The sequence below is a fragment of the Setaria viridis genome, chromosome 6, assembly GCF_005286985.2.
Source record: "Setaria viridis chromosome 6, Setaria_viridis_v4.0, whole genome shotgun sequence".
Classification (NCBI taxonomy): domain Eukaryota; kingdom Viridiplantae; phylum Streptophyta; class Magnoliopsida; order Poales; family Poaceae; genus Setaria; species Setaria viridis.
Window position 1 is genome coordinate 20,663,546 of NC_048268.2, and position 19,447 is coordinate 20,682,992.

Sequence of the window (19,447 nt, forward strand, 5' to 3'; positions counted from 1 at the left end):
CATAGCATTTCCTTTTCGTCCTTCCATATATCACATGTATTTATTACTAGTTCGATCAATGCACTACTGATGTATTTTTTTACTTACACCCTGTACAGAAAGCTAGCAACCAAAACTCCAAGAACCGTAAAGAAGCAAAGACGAACCATGTCATGGGGTCCAGATCATTTTCCAACATGAGCCATGAGCAGATAATGCTTAGACTTGTTGTATGGTCTTTTTGCATACATGTCAAGCTAATGTGCTTCATTCATGCCATCTTAGAGAGACCCGGATACAGGAGAAGAACCAAGTGATTTAAATCTTTGGTTGAGTACTCATATGAATAATGGGCAATGGTAAGATGAAGCATTTAAGGTTGTGTATGTAAGTAATCTACATAGTTCACTATTAACAACATGATTCTTATTATTTTTAATGTCCAATACTGACACCAATGCTGCTGTTTAAATTTGGACAATGCGTGCCTAATGCTTTCCGAGAGAGAACGCAATGCTGATACAAATCCCATCTCGATTGCAGAGGAAAACAATGTTTTCCAAATATGCTACAAGCAAAGTACAGGATGCAAAACCCACAGAACCCATGGTCATGGTTACTTGTCTAAAACTTCATCACGCAGTGAATTGCTGAAAGCTCAAATCCAAGAGCAAGCCCGTGCTACAGAAGCGGCCAACCAAAAAAATAATGCGCTCCAACAAAAGGTTGACAAGTTAGAAGAACAACTTGCAAATGAAAAGGCTGAAAGGGAAAGGATATTGGAAGAAAAATTGCTACAGATTCAAGAAGAGGAAAATAACAAAAGGCAAGCACTTAGGGAAGAAATCATGAAAGAGATGCTATCAAAGTTTGCTGAACAAAGAGAAACCCCATTACTATAGGTAAAGGCAATTTGGATATTTGTTACACAAATTAGCATATTGGAATGTGTTTTGTCCCTAAATTACCTCCACCTATGTTTCCTATGCAGACTGACCCAAGGAGCATCATCCCAAGTGATGCTACGCCAACAGTTGAGAAAAATGCTAGCAAACATAGAACTAGTATAGTGTCTTGAGGTCTTTTTCAAAACAGCAAAAGCAACAATATGGCAGGAGCATATATTAGTACACGACAACTACTGAATGCTGCTACAAAACGTGTGCGCACAAGAAGCCAACAGGTATGCAGAAGTAAACCTAATTTATAATCTATGTTTAAGTGCATCAGTAAACTTAGAGCAGTCTCCTGTGTGCAAATAATATGCTCTGTGCCAGACCACGGGTCCACAAGCACAAGACAAATTACAATCATCATGTTTGTTTAGTACATACTACTGCACTATGAGACCCTTTTGCTGATGCACTACATTCTTTTTTTTGGACAGGAACATTCTTCTTCAATGGATCACACGGGCTCGGAGTCATGACATGGTTGACATAAGGAAAATCAATGTATTGCATGATTCGTGTAGCCTACATTGCAAGGATTTAGTATTGTTCATATACCAACACTAGTTATGAACTATTTTCGATTTGGAATATGTATTTGGTACTTTGACTTTATGAATGTCGAGATGGCTTGTTTTTATATTCATGATGATGCAATTCATATTTCGGTGAAATCATTTCGTTGCATAAACGATTCAATATCCAAATATATAAAATGCAATCCGTTGCGACAAACATCTTCCAGTTGCAAAAATAAATACATCCACCTGTTGCAAAAACAAATAATTGCAACAACCCCAGTTCGTTGCAACATCTTTTATTGCATCTATATACTTTCAATTGCACAACAACTTGTTGCCACGGAAGATAAAAGTTGCAATAATACATAATAACCTTCACCGCTAATTCGTTGCAACATATTATCTTGCTTCTAAATATTGTCCGTTGCAAAACGAATTATTGCCACCACATATGTTTCCATGGCAATATAGTTTATTTCGACGAAACCAATTGTGTTGCCATATGATCTGTCACAACGTAATATTTTCCGTTGCAAACCAAATTATCACCACCAAACATGTTTCCGTGGTAATATAAGTTATTGCCACGAAAGCAATTGTGTTGCCATAGAAACAGTCCCACGTAATCCGAAAATGGTTCCGTTGCAATATAGTTTATTTCCACGAAAGAAATTTAGTTGCCATAGGATATGTCACAACGTCAAATTTCCGTGTCAATATATTCTATTGCCACCATGTAAATCGTTGCAAAATACCATATTACCACAGAGTTTGTTCGTTGCAACTATGTACTATAGCAATGACTGCTTGCGTTGCAATACATGCTAATGCAACAAAATCCTCCGTTGCCATACTCTATAATACAACAAAAAAGTGTGTGGCAATTACCATAAGTTGCAACAGCCCACAGAAAACGTTGCAAAGAGCTATTGCAACGCTAGTACTTGCCACGCCTGCCAACCAACCAATCGCCGTTGCAATTGCTAGATATTGCATCGATTTTGGGCATATTGCAACGTTTTTTTGCCGTTGCAATAGAACAAAAATCTAGTAGTGTCCACAAAGTGCTTCACATACCAGATGCCATTACTTTCACTCCACTCCATATCATGCCTAGCCGTGCATCCACAACGGGTGAGGGCATGCGGCTGTCTTTTTTGATCCATCCTTTCAAAGTACTTAACTGATCTATATCCTTCACAGGAGCACATGAATCTTCTCCATATCACCTCTTTGGTGCCTGTCTTGTACCTAACTCTGTCCTTACTGATATTGAACCTTTATGGTATGCATAATCATTGTAAAACTCATAGAAATCTTTCTCCCTCATAAAAGTCTGATCTACAACACTCTTATACTCCTTAATTTCCTCGAGGCTAATGTACCCTTCTTCCTCCATTACGATAACCTACAAAAAAAACGTTTCACAACCATTTCAAAGCATACCTTTGTATCAACGTAGGACAGTTTCTTCATGCCAACCTAACTAACAAAGCTTACCACATTTGTAATTGCCTAACTTATATTAGCACAGTAATCACACTTGGCAAATGTTTCTTTTTGTCCAATCTACATCACTAACAGTAGGACACTAATCACCCAATAATTGCAGATCGTCATGTAAACAGGGCAAGGGTGTTATGCTCCTATCCTAAATTTATGTTGCCATGTTTACATCAAATCAAATCACTACGAAAAGAATAGAAACAATCCAAAAGACCTGTCTGTAAGTTACAAATTCAAGATCTACAATTAAATTTCACTTCGTTATGTTTGTTTCCTATCTCAGATAAAAATATAATTTACAAACCATTCTACAAGACACAAACTATGTGCATCTAATTCACTTATGATCAATAGAAGTATCCGGTAACTAATAAATTCTGATAATACAGGAACTCTGCTAAGACTTATTTATTAATACTAATATATTATCACACTATCCATTAAAATAAACTTCTAGAAAGGGATCACCTTGGAAAATTCCTCGGTGGAGACTTGAAGTTTACTCTTTATGCGCTTCTTGACTTCTGCTAAAGTCTCACCTTCACGAACAAGTAGAAAAAAAGGCCACAACGGAGATGAGGAGGTGGCGGCGGCAGCCTGCAAATGGGAGGCAGCGGACGTTAACGGCGACAACATGGATGACGTGGCGCAGATGTGACCTAGGTAGTGGGGGCTGGCCACAGCCACAATGGACATGAGGTGGCGGCAACGGCAGCCTAGAAAAGGAGGAGGAGGAGGATTAGGAAGGGAGGAGGAGGAGGAGGAGGCGGCAGCGCCGGCGGACTAGAAAGGGAGGAGGAGCCGGCGGCGACGGCCTGGAAAAGCCGGAGGGAGATCGACAGGTGCTGCAGCGTGCAGGCGGTGGGCAAGCGCTAGGAGAGGGCGTGCAGGAAAATGGAGTGCGGAAAAAAATCCGAATAATATATGTTGTGCTAATTATAATTTTACTCATATCAAAAAAAAGCCTATACTCCATACTACCACCGGGTAATATTGCGCACCGTAAAAGAACTCTACACGAAAAACTACTCTCTGTGCTAATGGCCTGAAGCACCTCCTGAATATTTGGTCTTGCATTTTCAAAAACATATGCATTGCGATGTTTCCAAATCCCCCAGGCCACCAGTATTATCAACGAGTTGAGACCCTTGCGCTCTCCCTTAGGCATAGCCGTGATGGCTTTCCTCTCACAATTTGTTAGTATCCAGGTTCAAGCTCAGGCGGGCGGCTTCTCAAACGGACGCTCTAATTAACCAAGCTGCCACTTGATTCTCAAAATAAAGCACAAAGAAGCTCTATGTATCTCCAATAAGTGGGTTTATATCTTGGAAGTGACACTTATTTTTTTAAGAACCAGTAAGTGGCACTTACAAGATCGTGCAAGAACTTTCAGGAGCTACATAAGTGTCATGGAAATTATAGAAGTAATATCTCAAATTAAGTGTTCTCAAAGAGTTCCATCTGTCTCCCTAGTAATTTCCTAAAGAATTGACTACACATACAGCCTCAGTTCATGTGCTATAGAAGAGAGCAGGCACTAATATGGTTTCTCTGTTTCTTGGGCCGCTTGGTTAATGATTTGGTCGTTGTGTAGTTTCAGGAGTGAAGGAGTTGCTTTTGGGGGTTTTCATTTTGAAAGCAATCAAATTGTAACAGAGACTTCTGAGGTTGAGGAACACCATAGACCAGGTAACTTGCAAAATTTTAATACTTATGGGAGTAAAATAGAAGAAGTTTGGAAAGGATGTGGTAAACTGTAAAAAATGCACCTCTAATCATGTGATAGATTGTCCATGTTTGTCTGATGTCTTGGTGCTTCCCAGTCATGTTTGAAACCTTAGATAATCAATTCTGACAGATTATTAGTGATCTAGGTCCATGTATGTCGAGATCGATTACTTAGTCCCATGTACTTTGAGAAATCTCTGTTAGCTGCTTCATTTCAAATTTTTACATCTTAGATTAGATGTCAAAGATCACAAAGCCATATGTATTTGAGAAAAATCCTTATTAGATACCGGCGAAGATCCTAATTCCTTCCTTGGCATTGAAATTTTTTTCCTCCCTTTATGACACGACTCTAACTTTCTATCCTGATTTGACATTTCTGTCACTTTTGTTATTTGTAACTGATTTATTCTTTTTCTTTTTTCTTAACCAAAAGAACTTCCAAATCACCTCCAAAATTCATGCAACTTTTCTAGTGATAGAGAAAATGGAGATGGATCCATTTTACTTAAAAAAACACATATATACATTATAGTTCTAAAACTAAAATTAACCAAATTAGGATACTTTTTAAATTTCTTTAAATTTTTATGGAGCAAAGTTCTTCCCAAAATTATGAGAAAATAACTAATATTCCTCATGTGGGCTTCAATAATTTCTAAAATTATCTTTCATTGTAAGTTACATAGAGAATTGTGAAGAATATGAACTTATAATGGGAAATTTTAAAAGAACTTTACAATTCTCTATGTCAATTATGATGGAAAATAATTTGTAAATTATTGAATCTCATCTAATGAATTAGATATTTTCCCATGACTTATGGAAAGAATTTTGTTGTCATAAATTTAGATAATTTTCAAAGTAGTTTAATTTGGTGAATTTTTGTTTTAAAACTATAAATGTACATGTGGGGGTTTTAAGCAAAATGGGGTTGTCTCCATTTGTTCTATCACTAGAAACAAATTCTTGAATTTGGGAGGTGATTTGGAGGTCGTGTTCATGAAGAGAAAAAGTAAAGGAATAAATCGGTTACTTTTCACCCAACTTAACTGACGGAAGTGACAAAAATATCAAATAAAGAACGAAAGTTACAGTCAGTGTCATATGAGGGAGGAAAACTTTTTCGGGGCGAAGGAAAGAGATGGGATCTTTCCCGGTGTCAAATAAGGAATTTTTCCAAAAAATATCTTATTTTTGCTATGAATGTTATGTCCTGGAGTGTGATACTTTTGTAATGGCACCTTGATCATTTCTTTTTTGTCCGTGGTAAATTCATGAAGAGTTTTACTGGGATATACCCTTTGATTATACTAAAATTCAGTTATGTTGTTATGTAGCTAACTATCTATCCTGTCTGGTACAAGAAAGTGCATAATCTGGTGAAGAAAAATAGAATGTGAAATCAGATTCTCTTTAGGTCATCAAGAAAGTTTGGAGGAGCTCTTAACCAGAGACCAGACATTGAAATGGCTTTGCTGGCTGCCTCAGCAGGAACCAGCAGGTAATTGCGAAGCACTAACTCATAGTAATAACTTTGACCTACTAAGCTTAAACAAATGCATGTGGAAACTTTGCAATACTAAGCAATTGCCCCTGATAGTGACCTAGTTTTACCTTGACAGAGCATTCAGCTTATGCCTTACTGCAGGCCGCTGCAAATAATTTCTCATGTGAAAACATAATTGGATTTGGAGCCTGGTCTACTGTTTACAAGGTATAAGTGTACATAAGCCTAGTCAGATACATGTCATATCAATAAGCATTTCCTTGTAACAAAAATGCTATAGTATCTCCATTTACGTCTCATTCTGCAAAAGATTTATTTCCTAGAGATAATGCATGGAAATTTTTGTTGTGTTCTAATGGTTAACACTGTTTAGCATTAAAAATGATTAATGAAATGGAACACAAATCTATATAGTGTGTTTCAGATTATTCCTTTTTTCAATCTCAAGATACTCTTAAATTCAACACTAACAAACTTCTTTTTGTGTCCCTAAGGATAGGAACGCATACATTTTGTCTGCGAATTATCACTCACTCGCTCCATTTCAACAAATAAGTCCAAGCCCACTGTTGGACACATATCTGAAAGGAACCAAACACAAGAAACGATTGGTGAAACTGGATCATCTATACCATATTAAAATTGCAAACTACGTGGACTCAATATATTAGACAACATTATTACAAAGACAAAGAGTGAAAAAGTATTGCATAAATATAATATATATAATTCTCAATGGACTTACACATACATCATCACAAGTCAAATCAAAGCAAGGGGAGCAATAATGGTGGGAAATAGGGTTCCTGATCTTCCGTTGGGTGGGAATAACTCTCGATTTGGTGGAGTAGCAACACCATCGATCCAACTTACGATCAATAAGATCCGAACCCCGCAATCGCAACACCACTTCTCCTCTGATTATGGAGAGTAATAAAATCGTTAGGCAGCAATCTTTTCTCAAAATCACTAAAAGTACATAGGAACAAGCACACCTATTAATTCAACTGTCTTGCATGAGCTCTAGTGATTGATCCTTGCATAGCAATTGGAGGAGTGTCATGTGCATCCAAAGGAGTGATGTCCTCATCAAATACATATTACATTTAAGGGATCGAATGTTTGAAAATTCGATTAACTATAGTACAAAATATGTCACTACAAATTACGTGTTTTATGCTCACCCCACTATTTACAATGTCTCCTTTAAAGTTGTTAATTCTAATTTTTGAGGTACAGTGAAGATTTTCTAGTCATGAAGGAACTTTGTTGGAGTGGTAAATTCTCAATTTCTGTACAATGTCTAATGCCCAATTGAAAACTAATTCACAGCTTAACCTGACTACAAACTGTGGGAATACGAGGTAGGCAACACTAGCGCAAAACAAAAATTTTTCTACCACGTAAACCAGGAAAACTGCCGTATATGGATCACGGGATTACCACTCGACGCATTGGTGCCGAAGATGTAGAATCACGTTAGGGCAGCGAAGTCGATCAGTGTAGTCAAACACGTAGTCGATCATGTCGACGTCGAGCAGCTCCTCAGCAGCTCATCCACGTGCAGCAAGGTCGTCCTCGTGCCGCGGCTCGTCGTGGCTTATCCAAGTGATGCAGGTGCAACACCTCCAAGGTATCCACATGTGCAGGGAGGAAGCGTCGCAAGCCGGACTGCTAGGTCCGCGAGTTGCAATAGGACGAGGACGTGGGAGGCGTGGCAGATGTGTTTTGGCTAAAAGGGATCAAACCCTAGGGCGCCCACCCCTCTATTTACAGAGGTTCCTGATGGGCCTCTGGGTCCGAGGCCCATTAGTACTTCTAAACCTAATCCAACTTGGATCATATCCAAATTGGGCTTCCAGCCCCTTAAGTGTGTGACCCTATGGGTTCGAATACGTATAGACATGGCCCGAGTACTCCTACTCAGCCCAATAGTCGGTAGCGGCCTCTAGCAAGACGTGCCAACTCCTATACGCACACGAAGATCATATCAGACGAACCGTCACAATATCATGTACATGCTATTCCCTTTGCCTCACGATATTTGGTCTAGCTTCAAGCCGACCGCTCTTTCTCGATCCTGTGATTCGGAATCCTTTTGTAGGTTAAATCCCCAGAGATATCACTCTCAATCAGAGAGGGCAAATCCCATCTTGATTGACCATGCCTCATAGCATGCTTCTTGACAAACCCGAAAGCTACCCTTTTAACTACCCTGTCACGGTGTAACGTTTGATAGCCCCTAAGTAAGTCGATCCATATCTTGAGTACATGCGACAATCTCTGATCTAAGGACAAATCGTACTTGTTGTGTAAAGAGAGAACTACTTCTCGCGTTGGGTCAGTCCTAGCACATGTCTCTACATATGCCTACATTATTACTTTGACATCTCCATGTCCATGACTTCTGAAACATAGTCATCAACTAATACATGTACTAGTCTAATATTCATGTGTGTCTACACATGAACTCCGTCTGTATTTTGCATATCTTGATCTCACCCCGATTAACGAAGTCTCTAATGAGATGAAATCGCCGCATAACATGTTTGTTCTTCTAGTGATTCCTTAGCTCCTTTGCTTGCGCAATTACCCCATTTTTATCACAGTAGAGATTCAATAATGGGCTGGACGCATTTGGAAACACACCAAGCTCAATAAGGAAATTCCTAATCCAAACACCCTCCTTCGCGGCTTCGGAAGCCGCGATGTACTCGGCATCTGTCGTAGAATCGGCCACTGTCTCCGGCTTGGAACTTTTCCAACTAACAGCACCACCATTTAGCGTGAACACAAATCCTGATTGTAAATTTGAATCATCTCTGTCGGTTTGGAAACTAGCATCGGTGTAACCTGTTATAACGAGCTCCTCCTCACCTCCATAGACGAGAAACATATCTTTAGTCCTTCTCAAGTACTTACGAATATTTTTCACCGTTGTCCAGTGACTCTCACCCGGATCAGACTGGGGTCTGCTTGTCATACTTAGCGCATATGAAACATCTGGGCGAGTACTTATCATTGCATACATAATAGATCCAATAGCCAAAGCATATGTCACTCTACTCATGTGATCCCGCTCATCAGCAGTCGAAGGACACTAAGTCTTGCTGAGATGTATGTCATGTGACATAGGCAAGAACCCTTTCTTCGCCTCTTCCATGCTGAACCGCTTCAACACTTTGTCAATGTAAGTATCTTGGCTTAATCCTATAAGCATTTTCGATCTATCTCTATAGATCTTAATGCCCAGAATACATGCCGCTTCCCCTAAGTCGTTTATTGAAAAACTATTTTTAACTGAAGTCTTTACGGACTCAAGCATAGGAATTTTATTTCCAATCAGCAATATGTCATCCACATATAAGATTAGAAATACTACAGAGCTCCCACTAACCTTCTTATATACACAAGACTCTTCTTCGTTCTTGGTGAAACCAAACCCTTTAACCACTTCATCAAAATGAATGTTCCAACTCCTAGATGCTTGCTTCAATCCATAAATGGATCTCTGAAGCTTGCATACTTTTCCAGCATTTTTCAGATCGACAAAACCCTCGGGTTGTATCATATACACATCCTCAGTTAGGTTTCCATTCAAAAAAGCTGTCTTGACATCCATCTGTCATATCTCATAATCGAAATATGTAGCTATAACTAGAATAATCCGAATGGACTTAAGCATCACTATGGGCGAGAAGGTCTCGTCGTAGTCAACTCCTTGAACTTGTCGAAAACCTTTTGCGACAAGTCGTGCTTTATAGATGTGAACATTTCCATCCATGTTTTTTTTCTTCTTATAGATCCACTTGCACTCTATGGCTTTAACACCATCAGGAGGGTCAACCAAGTTCCAAACTTGATTATCTCCCATGGACTCTATTTCGGATTGCATGGTACTCTGCCATTTTTCGGAGTCTGGGTCCATCATTGCTTTTGCATATGTCGTAGGCTCATCATTGTCCAACAATAATATTTCCTGCATTTCGCGGAGCCTTCCCGACCTTCGTGGTTGTGGCGGTGCTTCTCTTGCCATGGGTATCTCAACTTGTTCTGCTACGTTAGCATCACTCGTAGATTCTTGCCCGATCGGCTCATCTCAAACTTCTTCAAGATGCACTGTATTTCCACTCTTTCCTCCTTTGAGAAACTCTTTCTCTAGGAAAACCCCGTTCCGAGCGACAAACACTTCGCCCTCTGACCGGTTGTAGAAATAATATCCTAAAGTTTCTTTTGGATATCCCACGAAAATGCACTTATCCGACTTGGGTGTGATCTTGTCTGATTGAAGTCGCTTGACAAACACTTCACATCCCCAAATCTTTAGAAAAGACAAACTGGGAGTCTTTCTAGTCCACATCTCATATGGTGTCTTAACTGCGGATTTAGATGGTACCCTATTAAGTGTGGAAGTTGTTATTTCTAGAGCGTATCTCCAAAATGATAACGGTATGTTCGATTGGCTCATCATTGATCGAACCATGTCTAACAAAGTTCAATTACGTCGCTCGGATACACCGTTTCTCTGAGGTGTTCCAGGTGGCGTAAGTTGTGGAACAATTCCGCAACTCTTTAGATGATTGCTAAATTCATGGCTCAAATACTCGCCTCCACGATCATATTGTAAGGCCTTAATTTTCTTGCCACACTGATTTTCAACTTCATTCTGAAATTCCTTGAACTTTTCAAAGCTTTCAGACTTGTGCCTCATCAAGTAGACATATCCATATCTACTAAAATCATCAGTAAAAGTTATGAAGTATTGGTACCCTCCTCTAGTTGTCGTGCTCATTGGTCCGCACACAGGTATGTACAAGTTCCAACAAGTCTAATGCTCTCTCAAGAAAACATGTGAAAGGTGTCTTGGTCATCTTGCCTAGCAAGCAAGCCTCACATGTCTCGTATGATTCAAAATCAAACGAATTTAAAAGTCCATCAGTATGGAGCTTCTTCATGTGTTTCTCACTTATATGACCCAAACGACAATGCCACATGTAGGTAGTACTCAAATCATTAGGCTGAGGCCTTTTAGCATTTAGGTTACAGACAAGTGAACCATCAAGTTTTAAAACAAACAATCCATTCACAATAGGTGCAAAAGCCATAAACATATCATTCTTAGAGATCACACAACCATTGTTTTCACTCGCAAATGAATAACCATCCTTCATCAAACATGAAGGAGACATAATGTTTCGACTTAAACTAGGAACAAAATAAAAATTATTCAATTCCATAATAAATCCTGATGGGAGGTGGAGTTGCATCGTCCCGACGGTCAACGCAGCAACTCTTGTATTATTGCCCATGCGAAAATCAACTTCTCCCTTTTCAACACTTCTACTTCTTATCATTTCCTGCATCGAATTGCAAATATGAGCAACCGATCCGGTATCAAATACCCAAGAATTAATAATTGTATCAGCGAGAAATATGTTGTCTATAATATTAACAACAAGCGTACCTGAGGTGGAAGTACTCTTACTTCCGCCATTCTTCAACGAAGCTAGGTACTGCTTGCAATTTCTCTTCTAGTGACCAAGTTCGTGACAATAAAAGCACTCTTTGTGTGGAGCAGGTCCAAGTCCAGCTTTAACCTTGGGCGTTGGGTTTGGCTTGGCAGCCTTGCCCTCCTTCTTCCAAGAATTGCCCTTCTTCTTAAAACTAGGCTTGTTCTTTATAGCCATCACATGGCTGCTACTAGCACTTCAGTTCATTCAGACTCTTCTCCGTCCCATGCATATGGTAGTTCGAGATGAAGTTCCCATAGCTAGACGGAAGAGATGAAAGAATGAAATCAGTGGCCAACTCTTGGCCCAGTGGGAAGCCTAGCTTCTCCAACCGTTGAGTGTAACCAACCATCTTGATTACATGTGGTCCTACTGCTGCGCCTTCTGCTAACTTGCTCTCCACAAAGGCCTTAGACACTTGAACCTTTCAGTCCTGACCTGTGTTTGGAACATGTCTCTAAGCGCCACGATCATATCGTGCACCTCATGGTTTGTTTCGAACTGCATCTGCAGCTCGGGTTTCATGTAAGCAAGCATAAGGCAGCTTACTTCGAGGTTAGCATCACATGCTTTCTTGTAAGCATTCTTAACAGCAGCAGGTGCATCATCAGCAGGTTCTTCTGGTAATGGGGTGTATAGAACATCCTCCGTTTTCTCAGCCCTGAGAACAATTCTCAGGTTACAGATCCAATCCGAATAGTTTGTTCCATTCAACTTGTCCTTCTCAAGGACCGAACGCAAAGCAAACGGTGTGGTGTTGCTAGGTGCCATTTAATCTACAACAAAAGTAATGCAAAATACACTAAGACAAACGTATCCATGACAGAGCAAATCACATTAAACTATTTAACAGAATCTACTTCCACTAAAATCAATATCCCTCATTGATACTTAGTGATTCAGGATCCACAACTAACAAGTCTACTAGTAAGCTTTAGCAGCACCGCTAGCAAACAAGGTAGATTGGTAAGCAACTTCTTGCTAATCATATCACATATGACTCCAGCTGTTGGGTAACATCTCCATGTCTCGGCGCCCAACCTTTATGCCCCAAGATCCTTAACCGTTAAGATAACCTTGTTAAGCAAACCAACCCTTATGTGTGTAAGTGTTCGACACAAACCCATCTAGTTAATGAAAACTGGTGGCACCCTAATTTCATAGACCCACCACCAATTGTACAAGACATGGGACGGTGCAAGTTTTAGTTGGGAGGGCATACTAACTTAAACTTTGTGAGGGATTGTTCTACTTCTAACAGCACATCATGCATGAAGTAAAATAAAAAGAATAACATGCACACAGTTGTGACACAGCATGGTCCGATTTCTCATGGTAATTCTTATCTCCATAGAACCTGTTCACCATGGTGATCTCTATCTCCATGTTCCATGTGCGCCATTCTTCTGGTGATGAGTCCTCCAAGAACTAGAACATGCTATTACACCTAATAGCTAGTAATAAAGATTACATAATTGCTTGGATCATCACAGATTGGTGCGCAGACCATTAAATACATTAAGGTGACAACACATATGGCTCTAGCTGTGTTGCCGTACGCGCGATACGCAGATCACGAATGAGTTACACACATGCATCACATACACAAAAGGGCCATACTCATCACAAGATCCATCCATCCTGCAAAATAGAGTTAGGCGTTCTAACATTCCAAACTTTAGAGGCCCGAAACTCCATCTTCCAAGCCAAATTTGGGAAATCTAATTTCGCCGAAATCGGCGAAGCAATTGAATTTTATGTGTAACTTTTTCTGTAGATCAATTTTCATATAAAATTCGCCTCGATCCGAGATCGTACCGAAAAGTTACGACTGTTTTACCGAAGGACACGCATACGGCAAAATTCCGACCCGGTAGTAGATCCAATCTACTATTGCTCATCTCATGCGCCTGGTGTATAAACCTAGATTTCGATTCGACCAATCACATTGATCTTTGCTGTATCACTTAACTCCGATGGTGGAAATCCGACCGGTAGGAGTATGTCGTTACACGACTATTGCAGCAAGAACATGAAAACAGGCCATAGATCAATCTAAAAACTCGCATATCTCCATATGCACACATCTCGAATCCATAACAAAACAACTACGGCTCTGATACCACTATAGGGATACGAGGTAGGCTACGCTAGCGCAAAACAAAAATTTTACCATTCTCAAAGGAGAGTTTGCAAGAGCTTTGGGTCATTTATTAGCTATCAGGTTTAAGAAATGTTTTTTTTAATTAATTCTTAGATGTCACAACTCACAATAGTAAAGCTGTTTTATCAGTACATTTATAGAGGAAGCTGATAAGTGAAGTGCCTAGTAATAATTTTCTAGTTGCGTACAGTTTGCTTGTACAATTATGGCCTGTTGTATCAGTTAAATACTTACTGATGTTCATTCCTTGATCTCTTCAAAACTATGGTAATTCACATCAATCTAAAAGTATCGCATTCAATTCACCTAATTCACATCAATCTAAAAGTATAGCATTCAATTTCATGAGTCGGTACTATAATCACTTTTAGTATCTTGCTATTCTCAGACAAACATGAAGCTTCACTACGCCCTGTCCCGAAAAAGATTATACTTATAAAAAGTGTGTACGCGGTGGTGGTATGCTGCAGAGTGGAAACTGCACATTATCGGGCAATTTGCATCGTTTGAACATTGAGAATGCCATTAAATTTTCTTTATTCTGAAATAAAATAAAAAATTGAACCCAAAACTTGTCCAAAATTTGAAATAGCCAGCAGTAACCAGAACTCTTGATTGGGACTAGCTTTTATTCCTCTCTCTTGAGCACACATTATATTTTGCCAAGTTAGTAGTAAAAGGCATTTATGAACAAAAATGCTATCCTTCATGCTAAGCAGTAGACGGTCGGTCACCTATCGTTTAACCAATTATCAAGGTAAATGGCCATTTAAATAGGCTAAGCAGCTGTTTAAACAGGTTAAACGGATGATTAAATGGAAACGGTGCGTAGCCTTTCAACGGGATGAACAACCGTTCAGGGGAACAATTTGCAAGGGACCTCATCAACTTTACACTTCTGGAAGGAATGGAATTGATTGATATAGATTCATTATAGGTTGACCACGTACACATTATCTGTCACATAGCTCGGGCCTTTTAAGTGCTGAATATAGGCAAATATTCCTATCAATGGATGACCATTTGAACTTGGCTTTCTTGCAGGCTCGTATAGGTGACGGACTTGAAGTCGCAATAAAAAAATATCCTACTGAAATAATAAGTATATCTTCCCAGTATAACAGTGAATTTGAAGTTCTTAAGAAGCTTCAGCATGCAAACATAATCAAGCTTCTAAGACACTGCACTGGAGAAGGAGAGATGATTTTGGTTTATGAGTATATGCCTAACGGGAGCCTGGACAAAATCATCTTTAGTACGTCTTCCTCATCGCATATTCATGGATCAAATTTATTCTACATCAAATAGGAAGGAGGACCAATTTTATATGTTATAGCGTTGTTGTTTCAGAGTATGTTTCTTATAATTTTGCAGATGTCAGAGGAGATGCATCCCTTGACTGGTTGTCACGCTTCCGTATAATTGAAGGGATAGCCCATGGCCTTCTCTATCTACACACGCATGAGCTATGCATTGTGCACAGGGATTTGAAACCAAGCAACATCCTTCTGGATTTCGATATGAATTCTAAGATAAGTGATTTTGGTATAGCAAAAATGTTATGCCCTGGATGGTCCCACGACACCTGTATATCGGGGACATAGTAAGAACTTATGAAATTCATGGAAAACACATCATGACCTAAGTGACATCAATTGCTTTCTTCTGTTTATTAATGCTATGATTTATTTGAACATTTCAGGGGTTATATTGCCCCCTAATATCTTCGTGAAGGTATTTTATCTACCAAGGTCGATGTGTATGCCTATGGTGTCATCCTTCTTGGGGTCATTGCTGCAAAGAAGTCCTCTGTTCCTTTTCTACAAGACGATGAGTATGTGAATTTTACTGAGCATGTAAGTACAGAGCTGAAACTATAAATGTCTCTTGACATCTCAAAAACAAGCATTTGTCATTTTTGGGTAAACACTTTGCAAAATCTATGGTATGCTCCTAAGACCCCAACTGTTAGTGTTGGATTGTTAATTTTGTCAGCAGTGCCTTTTTTTATAATAGATGCAATAAAAAAACTGGATTGCTGACTCTTGGTGGGAGACAGCAAGTAGAAGGTCAGGTTAAAAAGGGTCTGAAGTCCATCATCATTCTTGGGGCCTGGTCGGTTTGGAACCACTGTAATTGTTGTGTTTTTTATGGGATTTCTCCTAACCTCAATGGGGTTCTGTCAATCTTGGGGGAGGAGCTTCACCTATGGAGTCTAGCTGGGGCTAGAGGAGTTTCTCATCTCCTCGCCATGGTACCTTCCACATTTTAGTTTAACAGTGGTACTGTAGGGTCTGGTCTTTCCCCTTTTTTATATATAAGGGTGAGTAGTTTTATGTAAGGGTTTTGGTTTTTCTGCTCAGATTTTCCCTAAAAATCATTTTCTTCTTAATATATTGATACGCAGCTCTCCTGCGTGTTCGAGAAAAAAAAGACACACAAACTCCACGGGCACAAACCACTGGTTCTATAGAATCCACTTCTATCTACAAAACCTACTCCCATGCAATAGAATATAGGTATAGGGAGTGTGGGAGAGAGAACAGAGGGAGAGATTAGTGTGGATCCCATTTATGGATTCAACCCCAGGTTCTATACGTTGGAGCTCATATAACATGTGACACCAAATTATTATGGGCCACATCTAATATAAGGAATGGGAGGATGACCACAACACTGAGGCGAACACATGGAGGGAGGCCTAGACCAGTCTTGAGACTAGCTTCCTAAGGTCCCTAGCCTCAGCAGCACAATGATGACTTGTTCAGTTAATCCCCTCCCCAACCTCTAAGCCCCTTCAATCATCTTTAATCCTTACCAATGAAACAAGCCCCGAGGGATTTGTTACTCTCCAAGTTTTGTTAATCAATAGTCCGTCTAAGTTTTGTTAATCAACTTTGTTATGGAACCCATATACCTGAAAATGGTCTCAAAACATCCCATAATAAGCACTAATTCAAGTTAAAAAAGCTTCCTATAAACTATTCCTATTTCTCAATTAAGATTCATCACGTGTGGAGGTTGGAGTCCATCAACCTTCAAGACTATATATGTCTAAGATACATGTATCATGTAACACCCTACATGATGCAAAATCCAGCCTGGCCCATCTGCAATAATCCAAAAGCACTATGTTTGGGCAAAATGGCTTCCAAGATGTCATGAATCTATTAGATTGCCAACATTACATGGTATTAATCCTCCAACGCTGGAAAACTTGGGTCACATGAGCCGAAACCAAAAATAGTAATTGGCCAAGGTATTGCAATATATTTTCATTTTGTTCTCCGTGCTTAGGAATCGTGTCTATCCTTTCGATCTGTTTGACAATAGCATCTGAGTCATGGATGGTAAATAGAAGGCTATGCAACTTTTTTAGTAAACCAGCTAAGAAAATTTTGATCTGTATGTGGGTTTTAATTTACAATTACAGAAATCTGTAATAATCCTCACCATTATACATTATCTGCAACAACAGTGCTATAGCATATATGGTCTTGCCAAATAAGGTGTTTCGATCTTTCTCTTTTTTTTTCCCTCTAAGGTTTCTGTTTTAAGGATTATTGTGTTTCTTGATGAATCCCACATTGGACAATAATCTCCTACTTCTTCTAAATTAAAACTGATTCTACTCCACTACTTTGCACATATATAGTAGGTAGTTGTTGCCAACAATTTTTATGGATAGCCGGCGGACAATGTGAAAAGCAATATAGCAGTTAAAGAATTGGAAGCTACTAGAATCAGCAGGGAGTTAATTAGAAGAGGTAGTGGTCTATATGACTTCTATAAGGATAAAAAATTTAGATGAATGTGGAAAAACATCAGCAGCCAAGAAGGATGTGCCGGATTTGCTAAAGTCCTCGTTCAACAAATTAATAATAATGAATAAAACTGAATTAACATAACTAATTAACCTATCTGCAATGATCATTTCTGCTTTCTTAGTTTGTTAAGATATGCTACAAGTTTATCCAACAGAACATTAACCACACCTCTATTACATTGTAATTCCAATGTGAGTTATTTTGTAGGCTTGGAGTTTATGGTCGATTGGGAGATCATTTGAAGTGACCAGCCTTATTCCCCTGAAAGTGAAGCTACTTGGAGCTCTTCTGATTTCACATGGCCTCGGTAGGAAAATGCCATCTAAGCTGCTAGATCAAATATGAATTGGAACATTACCTTGCAGAAAAGGGATGCCAACAGAAGCATCATATATATCGTTCACGCAATGAGAGGATTGGGCCTTCATAGTGCTGACTGTTTTTCCCTTCCGTGCAATCGAAAGTAATCATTTTGCATAAGCATCTTAAGCCGAGTTGGGGAACCTGCAAGATGCTAGCACCTGTGCTTCCATGTTCATTATACTGTTCATACATTATTGTGTTCCGATCCACATGTAAAATATGCATTGCAATATAGATGTGACCTCTGCCTATCATCAGTGGCCGTCGTCCATGATCTAGCTCTTGACAGTGCCATAATAGTTGTGGTCGTGCTTGGGGTAGGTGCATCCGAGGCCAAACGGCAGCCACCCGCCGTACCCCCACCAGTTCTTGCTGCACTCCTTGATGGGGAGGTCGCCGAGCACCCTCCTCCCGGCCCGCGTCACGAGCACGACCTCCTTGTTATTCTCGAACACGATCCGGCACCGCCCGTCGCCGCCGACCTCCCGGCACGACCAGGCCTCGGGCCACTGCTCGTCCCACACCACCACCCCGGTCATCACGTTCCCGGCGCAGCCCCACTCGCAGGCCACCGTCGGGCTGGTCCGGCGCCGGCTCAAGTACCGCGGCCGTGGCGCCGGGTCGAAGACGCTGGCGTATCTCTCGTACCGCATCGCGCCGGGGGAGTAGTAGTACGCCCTCTGGTCGCCGTCGTCGCAGTCGAGGTACATTTCCGTGCCCATGCGGTTCTCGATGTTGCAGTCGAACATGGTCAGGTTCGCCGCCGGGTTGTTGACGCGGGAGCACGGCCACTTGCGGCCGTTCTTGTCCGTTATGAAGCAGCCCTTGAACACGGCGTTGTCTGCTTCCGGTCTCGGCGTCAGGGGCACCACCTCCGGCTGTCGTTGGAAGGCGGCCGCCGGGAGAGGAGCCGGGATGACGTCGGCTACGGCAATGGCGGCCGTGATGATGACAGCGGCGCGCAGCCGGCGATTGAGGCCGGCGTCCATCTTGGTTTTTGGGTTTGGGAGGGCATCCACGCACGTACGTCTCTTTTCTATTGCTACGCAATTTAACGTGGAAGCTGCCGAAATAAATGCTTGAGGAGCAATCTTACGTTTACATAAATACATTTATTGTTACTTATTTCTGGTATTGATGCTCACGTATAACCTTGTGTTGTAACCTCTATTTTTTACTTTATCTTTAAACAATATTGCATCCACCGTTAATAGTAGGCAAATATAGGCTTACACATGAGCTCTTTGTAAAAGTGGTGTAGGTTATTTTTTCCCTGAACATGACACTGACAGTCGTATATACATATGCTAAACCTACCCTACAGAACCGTAGAAGTACACCATATCCATATAAATGTCTTTGAGGGATTAATCAAAAATCTTGAGATTA

At 40.3% G+C, this 19,447-nt stretch overlaps 1 protein-coding gene across 1 annotated transcript; it reads right to left on the reverse strand.

Moving 5' to 3' along the window:
* Window positions 1-18,267: 18,267 nt before the first annotated feature.
* On the reverse strand, window positions 18,268-19,047 carry LOC140223201 (uncharacterized). The gene has a single exon (XM_072294744.1). It carries the CDS (start codon window positions 19,045-19,047, stop codon window positions 18,334-18,336), a length of 714 nt encoding a protein of 237 aa, XP_072150845.1. The 3' UTR covers window positions 18,268-18,333.
* Between the last annotated feature and the right edge of the window lie 400 nt (window positions 19,048-19,447).

What these genes read in the sequence shown, in the direction of transcription:
- LOC140223201 (XM_072294744.1), bottom strand. Translation starts at nt 19,047, where the DNA reads ATGGACGCCGGCCTCAATCGCCGGCTGCGCGCCGCTGTCATCATCACG.